Source organism: Nicotiana sylvestris, chromosome 2 (assembly GCF_000393655.2).
Source record: "Nicotiana sylvestris chromosome 2, ASM39365v2, whole genome shotgun sequence".
Taxonomy (NCBI): Eukaryota; Viridiplantae; Streptophyta; class Magnoliopsida; order Solanales; family Solanaceae; genus Nicotiana; species Nicotiana sylvestris.
The window spans coordinates 105,240,326-105,252,398 of record NC_091058.1 but is presented as its reverse complement, the minus strand read 5'-3'; the positions used below and the strand labels follow the sequence as shown (position 1 = coordinate 105,252,398).

Sequence of the window (12,073 nt, the reverse complement as noted above, 5' to 3'; positions counted from 1 at the left end):
ATGTTTCTTAACTCGTTCGAGGACGAACGTTTGTTTAAGTTGGGGAGGATGTGACGATTCGGTCAGTCGTCACATGAGTTACCGCTCCGTTTCTCCCTATTTCTGCTTCATTATGCTTCGTTATCCGTGTTTTATGTGATCAAGTTGAGTAGTTTGCATTCGGAGTGGATTTGGTAACACCTAGTCTCTTTTAAGAAGGTTTAAGTTAGAAAAGTCAACCAGATGTTGACTTATGAGTTAGAGGGCTCGGATGTGAGTTCCGATGGTTCGTTTAACTTCGAAGGTGATTTATGACTTAGGTGTGTGATCGAAATTGGTTTTGGAGGTTCGGTGTAGAATTAGGCTTGAATTGGCGAAGTTAGTATTTTGGCGATTTCCGATTGGTAGGTGAGATTTTGATCCGAGGGTCGGAATGGAATTCCGAGAGTTGTAGTAGCTTCGTGGTGTCATTTGGGATGTGTGTGCAAAATTTCAGGTCATTCAGACGTGGTTTGGTTGGGTTTTTGATCGAAAACGTATTTCGGAAGATTTCTCAAAAACTAAGCTTGAATCCGATGTGTTTCGGGTAATTTGATGTTGTTTGAGGTGCTTTGATGATTGAAACAAGTTTGAATAATGTATTGGGTCATGTTGGTGCTTTTGATTGAGGTCCCAGGCGCCACAGGGTGAATTCGTATGGTTAACGGGAAGATTTTGGACTTAAGAGATCTCAGAAGTTGTTGCTTCTGGTATTTCCGCACCTGCGGATTGGGGGCCGTAGGTGCGGTGCCGCACATGCGGAAGAAGAGCCGCAGAAGCGGTTTGGGAAGAATAACCAGGGACCGCAGATGTGGCATATGGACCACACCTGCGCAGTCGTAGATGCGGCTCGTGGACCGCAGATGCGGAACCTGGCCTCCTAAGTGATTTCCGCAGATGTGGAGGGATTACCGTAGAAGCGGTATAGCAGGAGCGGTGGTGGGATCGCAGATGCGAAAACCCCTGGGCAGAAAGTTTATAAGTCATTTTATCTGCAATTTTGAGCCATTTTTCCTCCATAGCTGAGTATTTTGAGTGCTTTTTGAAGGTGATTAAAGAGGGATTCAAGGAGAATTGATTGGAGGTAAGATTTTCGAACCTAAAACTCGAATCTATTGTGAAATTAACCTAGAAATTCTTGGAACTTAAGCTAAAAATGGAAGAACTAGGGCTTGAGATTTTGAACTTTTGAATTGGGATTTGAAGAACCATTTGAGGTCGGAATTGAGAACTTTTGGTATGTATGAACTCGTGGGGTGATAAGGAATCTAATGATGTGAAAATTTTTGAGTTTCGAGAAGTGGGCTCGGGTTTTTCTAATTTCGGAATTTTCGATATTTTTCAATTGTTTTCGCTTGGGTTTTGTTCCCTTAGCATATTGTCATGTATTCGTTCTGATTTTGGATAGATTTGACGCGCGTGGAGGCTGATTCGTGGGGCAAAGGCATCGCGAGCTAGAGTTGTAGCCGGTTCGAGGTGAGTAATGATTGTAAATGATGTCCTGAGGGTTTGAAACCCCGGATTGCACATCGTAGTGCTATATTGAGGTGAGACATGTACTGGATGATGAGCGTGGGGTCTTTTACTACAGGGGATTGCGACTTGGTCCGTCCCGATCGATGATATTACCGCGTATTTGACTGAAACTTATTTGTTATCATCATGATTTGGGCTGATTGCCATATTTGGGCTTCGTGCCAACTATTTGAATCCTTCAGGGATTTTATCACTGTTTTGACTTATTATTTGAACTCAGTCCTGTTGTTATCTACTATTTTACGAACTCAGCCACTTTTACTTAGATTTGAAACTTAAATGATATTTCTAAATGATGTTTTGTGCTGAGAACTACTGTTTTACAAATGCCCGAGGGGCTTGTGATGATTTTCGGATTGAGTGAGGCAGAAGGCCATATGTGAGGATATGCTGAGTGATATGAGGCCGAGGGCCTGAGATACTTTATGTGCCACAAGGTGCCTTGAGTGATGTGAGGCCGAGTGCCGAGAGATAATGCCACGAGGTGGCTTGATATAGCGCTTGGACCGTAAGGGGCCCCTCCGGAGTTTGCACCCCCATAGTGAGCACGGGTACCCATCATGATTTGAGAGTGAGCCCGAGGGGCTGATACTGTACTGAGAGTGAGCCCGAGGGGTTGATATTGTACTGAGAGTGAGCCTGAGAGGCTGATACTGTTCTGAGTGATTGTTACTGTGCCCGAGGGGCAGATTTCTACTTGTTATTTACCTGCTAAATTACCTATTTTACTTGGTTTAAAGGAATTTCATTTGACTTTTTCATGGATTTACTGCTTTAAGTGATTTTACTGCGTGATATAGAATTGCTTTGTGCCTTTACGTGTTTTCTTGTTTTCAACCATTATTTATATTTATTACTCACTGAGTCGGAGTACTCATATTACTCCCTGCACCGTGTGTGTAGATTCAGGCATCGCAGAGTCCGCTCTTGAGTGCTAATCCTCTTAGTCCAGGTAGTGTTTTTCGGAGACTACGAGGTAGCTATTGGCGTTCGCAGCCCCGTGCCTCCCTTATCTTACTATTTTTATGTTCTTGAACTTCTGTATTGGATTTCGTATCTAGTAGACTGGTATCCGGATTTATTAGTTTCCCATGACTTGTGACACCCCGGTTTGGGCTATGTCGGGATGGTTTCTACTGTTGTCATCGTTATTTCCGTAAATTATGGCTATTATATCATGTTTTAGAACTATTTATGTTATTTAAATGAGGTGTTCTCTTTTGGTTTGGCTGGCCTTGTCTTCACGAGAGGCGCCATCACGACCGGGTTCGGGGTCAGGGTCGTGACAATGCGCCACCCTCGGCAGAGCGCACAGACCCCCACTCCTTGATAAACCCCTTCTATTTGAGGAGACCTCCTCGCCAAGATGGCGTCGGCCATAAAGTTGGTACCGGTACCGTCTCCGATGCACCTGTCCTACTCTTACCAGTATCAATGACCACGCTCTTCCGGAGCTCTATCCTTCTTTTTTTTCTCAACAAAGATTCATCCCCATTAGAGGACTCATCCACGAGATGATGGAATGGTAAAGAAGAGATCTCTCCCCTCACAACCATATCCCGAGAGGAGTCCCTCACCTATACCGGTTGAGCACGACCCTCTCGAGCAGACTCATCCAAAGTGAACTGCATTCCTGCGGAGGCGACGGTCTAGCGAAATGCAGGGACTAGAGCCCTCCGCCTAGAAGCTCCACAACCTATCATCATAAAGAGTCGTATCAGTAGACAATGGTATATAGCCGAAAAGTGATATAGATGAAAATACTTACCAGATGAAACTTTCGGCACAAAGCATTTCACAAAAGCGGGCCAGTCTCGAGTCTCCGCTCCATGAAGCAGCAGACGGGCTACCCAATCCCTATACCTGCAATGGGGTGGGGTGGACACCCCATAGCTACAAAAGAGAGCCGCAAATAAACACTAAGTTGGACAAAGAAAAAAGAAAGAGTAAACAAGTTGCGACACTTACGATTCTCGTTCCACCGCTCCGGGAACGATGTGTTCAGTTCTGACGAAGAAGTACTTATGCCAAAATTTGTGACTCGCCCGGTCATCAGTTCTGACCACCAGCCCTTTTGTCCCACGGTGCCTCAGATGCACCATAGTACCCCTGTGAAATCTAGGAGAAAACAAGTGTAGGAAGTGGTGAACGGTGACTTCGCACCCCACCAACTCCGCGTATTTTGTCAATACCAAGAGTATTTTGCACGTGTATGGGGAAAGCTGCGCCGGGCAAACCTGATAGAATCAACATAATTCTTCTGCTAACGGGAGAAGGTGGAAGGAATAACCAATCACAAAGCGGTATTCATAAAAAGCACAGTACCCCGGTCTATGGACTTCCACGAAGTCCCTTCCCGCTGGAACCATCTCAATATGAGTGGGAATGTTGTATTTTGCACAGAGGGCATCGATATGGACCTGCTCAGTTCCAGAAAATAATGAGGCGGGAATAGGAGGAGGCTCTTTAAGAATGTCATTCTGAGACATGGGGTGTCTCGGCAGTACGACAGTAACTCTTCCACGGTGGGAAAACTATCCCCTTCCTCCACCGTCATGTCCTCACCACCACAGGTGAGCGCCATGGACAACGGGGTGGTGTCAGAAATCCCCTCACGAGATCGATGTGTTCTAGGCATATCTATGGCAAGAGATGTGTTAATATAACAGAAAAAACTAAGAACGGAGAATGGAAGAGAAAAAGCAAAGAAATCGTTAGAGCAAACGCGGAAGGGATGAGAAGGAATAACCAGAGATGAAATGGCCAAGAGTTTTTGAAAAAACAAACCCTCCACCTATTTATAGGATTAGGTGGCACCAGAATTGAAGCGGAAGGCTGCAAAATGGCACTGAAACCGAATTGACAAACCATCAGCCTCTGTCTCAAGAACACGCATAATGATGACGCACGTGGAAGTGACATCATTTTCCGACAAGACACACCACCCAAGATATCGTTGAGCACGCTAACCTTCCGTTGTTGGCCAAACCATTGTGATTAGTAAACCAAATTTCTCTACAGGTGTGGGCGATGTTCGTTTATTGAGGACGCATCAAGCCGCAACCTCGACAAATGGAAGGACTAACTATATAGGTCAAAATTTGGATGACCACGGCTAGGGGTGTCAATGGTTCGGTTCGGTTGGTTATTTTATAAAATTTGTACCATACCAATTTTTCGGTTATTCTATTATATATAACCAAAATTAGACTTTTCGAAACCATCTCAATCATGTCGGTTTCTCTTCGGTATCGGTACGATTCGGTTAATTTTCGGTATTTTTTTAATATCATGTAAAATTCACCAGTAGAAGTAGAATTGCAATAACGTACGTTCTTTTATAGGACTTAGCAACACTTTCTATACATTTTTATTGTTTAAAGGGTGATGAATTTAAAAAAAAAATATGGCTATAGTATAGATCCATCAACTATTCTGCAACAGCGTAAAAGAAATCAAACAAAGGCAAAGAAAATATTAATCACACGAGTTGAAAGATATACCAAGTTGGGACTCAAGAATTTTAAGTCTATAGAAGATTAAATATTCAAAAAAATAAATCTAAATTATATGAAAGGAAACATATTCATTACATTATAGTTTGCTACTCATAATTGCTAGAATACTTTGTGTCTTGCTAATAAAGATACTTGAAATAACTTGGTTTAAGTAGAAGTAGCATAATAGGTTTTAGGAATTAGTATTTTGAGTTTAATTACTTGTTGGCTTGTAATAGTTTTCATAATTCCAAGGCTCAAAGAAAATTTAATGCATTATTATTTTTAAACTTACTAAATAAATATATTTTCTACATGTAAAATTTATTCGGTACAGTTCGTTTTTTTTCGGTTTATTTTTATAAAATAAAAAGCCTACCCTAATTATCGGTGCGGTTATAAATTTATATAAAACCCTACGGTTTCTTAAAAAGAAACCTAAAAATCGGTTCGGTGCGGTACAGTTTGGTCGGTTTTCGAATATCCATTGACACCCCTAACCACGGCTACTGACGAATACGACAAGGGACGAGATCCTTACGACACGGCGTCTTGTGGCCGCTGAAGACGGCGACGACTGACAGTGGTTAGAAGACTCGAATATTCTCGAATATTCTCTATGCTATATCTTTTAGGGTTCAAGAGGGGGTTGTCCCTTATAAATAGGAGGGAAAGACTTTGTAAAAACTACTGACTTTTGGCTAAGAGCATCCATTATAATATCTTTCTACATTCAAAGTTGTGATATTGACGATTAATCATTCGGTTTCATAATATCAAGAAACATTATTCATCTTATTCATCACTTGCATCCTTCAATCTAGAGTTTATTATACTTGGCTGAGATTTACCTCATCTTCTTTAATTGATTTAATCAAAAAGATTTCAATATCTTTTGGGTCAAACAAATTTAATGCCCAATTTTTGCCCTTAGAATTTTGAAAGCTAAATTGACACAACTCGACTGCGTATTTAACGTACCAAGAAGAAAGAGTGGAAAATTCTTCTGTCCCCTCCACTCTGTCACGAAAAGGCGTAAGTTTAGGGAATAAAACAAAATAAGAAAAAGGTTTTTATATGGAGAAAAAAGTTGCAAGGAACGTGATCTTTATATCCCCATCGTCCATTAACGTGGAAAAAGCACCAATAAAAGCAGATTCTCACTACCACTGTGCGCTATGGCATTCTGCTCCTTTATACGTCCTCAGTTGAAACGTTCTTAATTGTTTTTAAAAATCAAATTGCTTTAATTATATTTTTCTACTCAAATTACATTAACAATTTAAAATTTCACATCCCGTTAAATACAATTGACTAGGAGAAAGTGATTCCAAAAACAACCAAATGTAAACTTAACGAAATCTAAATTCCAGGACATAATCTTAGGAAATTACCAAAATATGAAAAGAGAAAGTGCGGCTGACTGCTCCCATCATCCACCCCACACTACAGCATCCAGATCTTGCAGCTAACAGAAGCTTCTCTTTAGTCTCTCTCTCTTTAGAATTCTTTGTGGAACAAAAACCGGAGATGATTTGGGAAAAGAAAAATAACTTAAGAGAGACCTTAAAAATAACACCATGAGAGTAGCAGCTCATCTTATGAGCATCTTTTTCATACTATTACTGCTTACATCTTTCACAGCTCAAGATTTGGTTGCCAAGGAAAACACAAGGAGAATTCTGCATCAGCCCCTCTTTCCAGTTAGTTCAACACCACCACTATCGCCGCCACCGCCGCCGATAGAGCCGGTCATTTCCAGTCCAGACCAGCCTTTCTTTCCAGAAGTCCCTACTGGGACTACACCAGATCAGACACAGCAACCTCCAGCAAGTCCAATTAATGGAACTCCAGTGTCAAATCCAGTTGCCACACAGCCAGCAAAGCCAGTCAAGAAAGTGGCAATTGCAATATCAGTTGGGATTGTCACCTTGGGAATGTTATCTGCCTTGGCATTCTATATTTACAAACACCGCGCTAGACACCCTGATGAAACTCAAAAGCTTGTAGGGGGCAATAATCAGAGGATCAATGAGGAATCAAGAATGCCACCTTCTACTTTCCTTTATATTGGGACAGTTGAGCCATCTGCTCAAACAACTGTGACTCAGTCCAATGGTGCTAATGGCTCACCTTATCGAAAATTGAACTCTGTTAAAAGACCGGATAGGTATAGGCCAAGTCCTGACCTTCAACCCCTTCCACCACTTAGCAAACCCCCACCCCCTCCTAGCATGGATTCACCCACTGCAATGTCATCATCTGATGAGGAAAGCCGTGACACTGCATTTCACACTCCACAAGGCTCCTCTGTTAGCAATGAAGAAGGTTATTATACTCCCAGTTTAAAGCAGAGTTACCAAAGCAACAAGAATTTTGTCCCTTACTCAAAGAGAACTTCTCCAAGATCACGCCTATCTGATTCATCCCCTGATGTAAAACATGCTATAATACCATCCATTAAGCAAGCTCCAGCTCCACCACCACCGCTACAACCACAAGGGGGTCATTTGGAACGACTTCCACCTGAGCCTCCCTCGCAGTATACTAAGCCAGTACTGCCATTTCTGCCAAAAAGGGCTAAATTTTCATCACCACCTCCTCCACCAGACATGGCAAAGCTTCAATTGATAAGCAACCAAGCCCAACAAATATTGAAGGCACCACCACCTCCTCCGCCTCCTCCTCCCCCTCGTCCTCCTCCTCCACCCCCACTTCCAGTCTCAACACCCCGCAAACCGGGAGGATTACAAGGAAGTGTTCTTTCGACAGCTTCCCCTCAAATGGTTAGGACAGAATCGAGGAGTCCCACTCCAAAAACAACACCAGGGAGTGAGAAGACAAGTTCTTCTGAAGAGGAAAACAGAGATGCCAGTTCTTTAGAAAGACATGATTCTGGCGATACAGATCCTTCCAAGCCTAAGTTGAAGCCTTTGCACTGGGACAAAGTGCGAGCAACCTCTGATCGAGCCACAGTTTGGGACCAACTAAAATCGAGCTCCTTCCAGTAAGTAGACAATCAAAGATGTTAAAGTCCGATTACCAGCAACACTAATATCTTATATAAGTACTACCTTTTGTATTGCAGATTGAATGAGGACATGATGGAGTCACTTTTTGGATGTAATTCAGCAAATCCAGTACCAAAGGAAGCAACAAGGAAATCAGTCCTTCCTCCTGTTGAGCAGGAGAATAAGGTACTTGACCCCAAGAAGTCACAGAATATTGCCATAATGTTACGAGCATTAAATGTTACCAAGAATGAGGTTTCCGAAGCCCTTCTAAATGGTATGTAATCTCTCATGCCTCTGCACTAGAATTCGGATTCAGTATTTTGTACATACTCTGGATATGCCCAAACAGGTGAAACTGCAATCTTTTTTGCACAATCAAATAAATGAATAAAGTTTGGTATATAACAAGCATATACATTAAATTCTGATATTGCCTAGGACCTATAGATTAGATAAGATTTAGAAAGGTTGAATCAAGTCCATTACTAGAAATAGCCAGCGAGCATTTTTCATATGGTATTTTTCCTGCATACTTTCATTCTCCTTGCGATGAGAAAGCCATTTCAAATGCATATCTTTCTAGTTCTCCAGCTGTAAGTTCCTAAACACAATTGCACCATAGTGATCATGCGTCTAACCCATAGAATTCTCAAGAATTTCCTAATACCATTCCGTGCCTCGGAGAATATTCAAATTATCTCAGCAGAATAACGAAAGTTTCCTATTTCAAAGGTAAAAGCTTATTAGTTCCGCTTCTCATTAGGTAATAACTCCAACCTCTTCAGAAGAGCAAGAAAACAAAAAACAACATATATCCAAACAAACATGAGGTCCCGCATTTATTTCATTAAACAATTTGAAGTATTTAGACAGAATATCCTTTCATCTGTTTTTTAATATTTGTAGTATTCCTGAAAACTTATCTGTGATTTGTCTTGCCAGAAAATATGTGTTCAACATAATAAACAATTTTATCTAGAAGCAGCATATCATTTTCATTCTTGCTTTTAATGATTTTGTGAATCTCCCTGAAAACTCTATCACCATTTTGCCCAACCAAACATTTAAGACATGCATGCTAGATCAACTTAAACTACATCTGTTGTCAGTCTCAAGTTGTGCCATGTTTTGAACCACGAGCGTTAAACATGGCAAGTACACCAGGGGGCTTAATTAATCACATATCTGCAGTTCTGCATATATCAAAATAATTTACGTGCGACACAATGTGTTTCTGTGTTGCAGGAAATCCTGAAGGATTGGGGCCTGAACTTCTGGAGACTTTGGTCAAGATGGCTCCAACAAGAGAAGAAGAGATAAAACTGAGAGAGTACAGCGGAGACACCTCCAAATTAGGGCCTGCAGAACAATTCCTCAAGGGAGTGCTTGATATACCATTTGCCTTCAAAAGAGTAGAAGCCATGCTTTACAGAGCAAATTTTGTTGGTGAAGTAAAAGATTTGAGAAAGTCCTTCCAAACTCTTGAGGTACTAACAACTATCTATTTAAATTTATACTGTCTAGAAGAGCTTAAGGGTCATTTATATTCATGTGTTAATAATACGTCTATAGTTTGATTAGGGAAAAAGTCTGATGCTTATTCTATAAACTAGGACATTCTGTATGAAACCCAGATAACTATTATGGGACGGCACATTCTTCCACCAATGTACATTAATATAGACTAATTCAGACTACGATTTCTCAAGAGTTGATCAGATGTATCTGTACCCTTTTATTATCTCATTTTAACCCTTCTTTACACAAGTATTACTGAACTCAATGACTGTGATTTCTCAGGATGATGTGACATAAATATGTTACTCCCTCTGACCTCTGTTTCAAATAGATTGACACTATTTCCTTATTAGTCCGTTTTAAAAAAATTGTTACGTTTCAATATTTCCTTAATAGGAAGCATTTATAGCCACACAAATGCTATGGTTTATTTAAGACCACATATCTCAAAAGTCTTTCCTTCTTTATTAAAAGTTTGTGCCAGGTCAAACTAGGACAATCTTTTTGAAACGGAGGGAGCATATATTGACGCCCCCAGGGTCTTAGCTGCACTAAAACTTTTACATTAGTGTTCTTTATACCTGAATTTAGAGTTGAATTTAAAGCCTTCAATTACTTTATTAGCATGGATTACCTTTCTAAGAATCTTGACTACAACAAATTATTCCACTGGTAAACTTGAGCCACTCTCAGAGGAATGCTGTACTAATTACCTAAAAGACCTTATCTAGGCAAAATTTTCTGCTAATATACCTGGATTTAGACCTTTCTTCCGATAATTTAATAGAATCATAATAACCCTGGTGCATTGCACATCATATGGACAGGTAGCCAGTGAAGAACTGAAGAATAGTAGACTATTCCTCAAACTCCTCGAAGCTGTTCTAAGGACAGGAAACCGCATGAATGCTGGAACTAATCGCGGTGATGCCAGAGCTTTCAAACTTGACACTCTTTTGAAATTAGTAGATATAAAAGGAGCAGACGGGAAGACAAGCTTGTTGCACTTTGTGGTGCAGGAGATTATCAGGTCGGAAGGGCTGGGTTCTGAACCCCCAGGCGATAATCTTTCTGATAATACAAACATCAAATTCAAGGAGGAAGATTTCAGGAAGCAAGGTTTGCAGGTTGTTGCTGGATTAAGCAGAGAACTTGGTAATGTCAAAAAAGCAGCAGCAATGGACTCAGATGTCCTGGGCAGCTATGTCTTGAAGCTTGAAGTGGGACTTGATAAAGCAAGATCAGTTTTGCAGTATGGAAAGGAAGGTACGCAAGGTAACTTTTTTGAATCGATGAAAGTGTTTCTTAAGGAGGCAGAAGATGGAATAGTGAGGATCAGAGCAGAAGAAAGAAAGGCCTTATCCATGGTCAAACAGGTAACAGAATATTTTCATGGTGATGCTGCAAAAGAGGAAGCTCATCCCCTGAGAATATTCGTGATCGTGCGAGACTTCCTCTCCATATTGGATAATGTGTGCAAAGATGTTAGGAGGATGCAGGATCAAACAGTGGTTGGTGGTGCAAGATCATTCAGAATAGCTTCAACTGCATCACTACCAGTCTTGAACAGATATAATGTGAGACAAGAACGGAATTGGGATGATGATAGCTTATCTCCATGAAATTTATGTGAAAATAATTCAACCATCTCATTAATGGACAAGCACAGATGGAGGATGATGGTGGAAAAGAAACACCAGATTGAAGCAGTCTCACATCTCAGGGAGACACTAACATTTTGGTGCTAGCAGGCAAATATAGCATTCAGCTCCATAAACAAGAAGCAATAAGTGAAGGAACAGTACAGAGATTAGGCAGCCTATACGTCAATCCTTCACAAAGATACAGAAGATTAGACAGCAAGAATTCTAGGATTCATAATCAACCTTCAATCCAAACGAATCGATGCGGGGTAAAGGGATTATTCCTCTTTTTACTTTTGAGACGGGTAAACGAATCAACCTAGGCATAGTCCTATTCATTTGTAAACATAGTCAAGAGACATAAAAGTTCAATGCCAGGCGACATGATGGTCTGCTCTCGATTTTGATAGTAAAATGCTGCAATACAAAGAAATTATGTCTCCTTTATAGAATAAACATTCTTTACACTTTTGTCTAACTTAGGTCCCCTAAAGCTGTTTAACCAGCAAATTAAGTGGATATTACAGAAAGCATGTCCGGAATTAGGCCCCGCAGCCACTATAAATACAAGAAGATGAATAAAAACTAAACAAAGCAAAGCATTTTATGTAGCTTAATCTACTCTTTGGATATACAAAAGCCCTTCCTAATGTAGACAGGTGGATCCAACAAATATACAGGATGTATTTTACGTATTGTGTTAGACTTGGAGTTTTATAAATGTACATGGAAAATTTAAAGATGAATTGTAAAGATATGTATATATATATATATATATTTAACAGGTGCATCTGGTAACTTTAAATTCTGAATAGCCTCATGTAATAGTAACTCCATCAATGATCAA

At 40.5% G+C, this 12,073-nt stretch overlaps 1 protein-coding gene across 1 annotated transcript; it reads left to right on the top strand.

Moving 5' to 3' along the window:
* The first annotated feature begins 6,370 nt into the window (after positions 1-6,370).
* Positions 6,371-11,704, top strand: LOC104237535 (formin-like protein 6). Its single transcript, XM_009791704.2, has 4 exons — positions 6,371-8,058; positions 8,140-8,339; positions 9,311-9,552; positions 10,411-11,704. The coding sequence occupies exons 1-4, from the start codon at positions 6,632-6,634 to the stop codon at positions 11,203-11,205; spliced, it is 2,664 nt and encodes an 887-aa protein (XP_009790006.1). The 5' UTR covers positions 6,371-6,631; the 3' UTR covers positions 11,206-11,704.
* Positions 11,705-12,073: the final 369 nt, after the last annotated feature.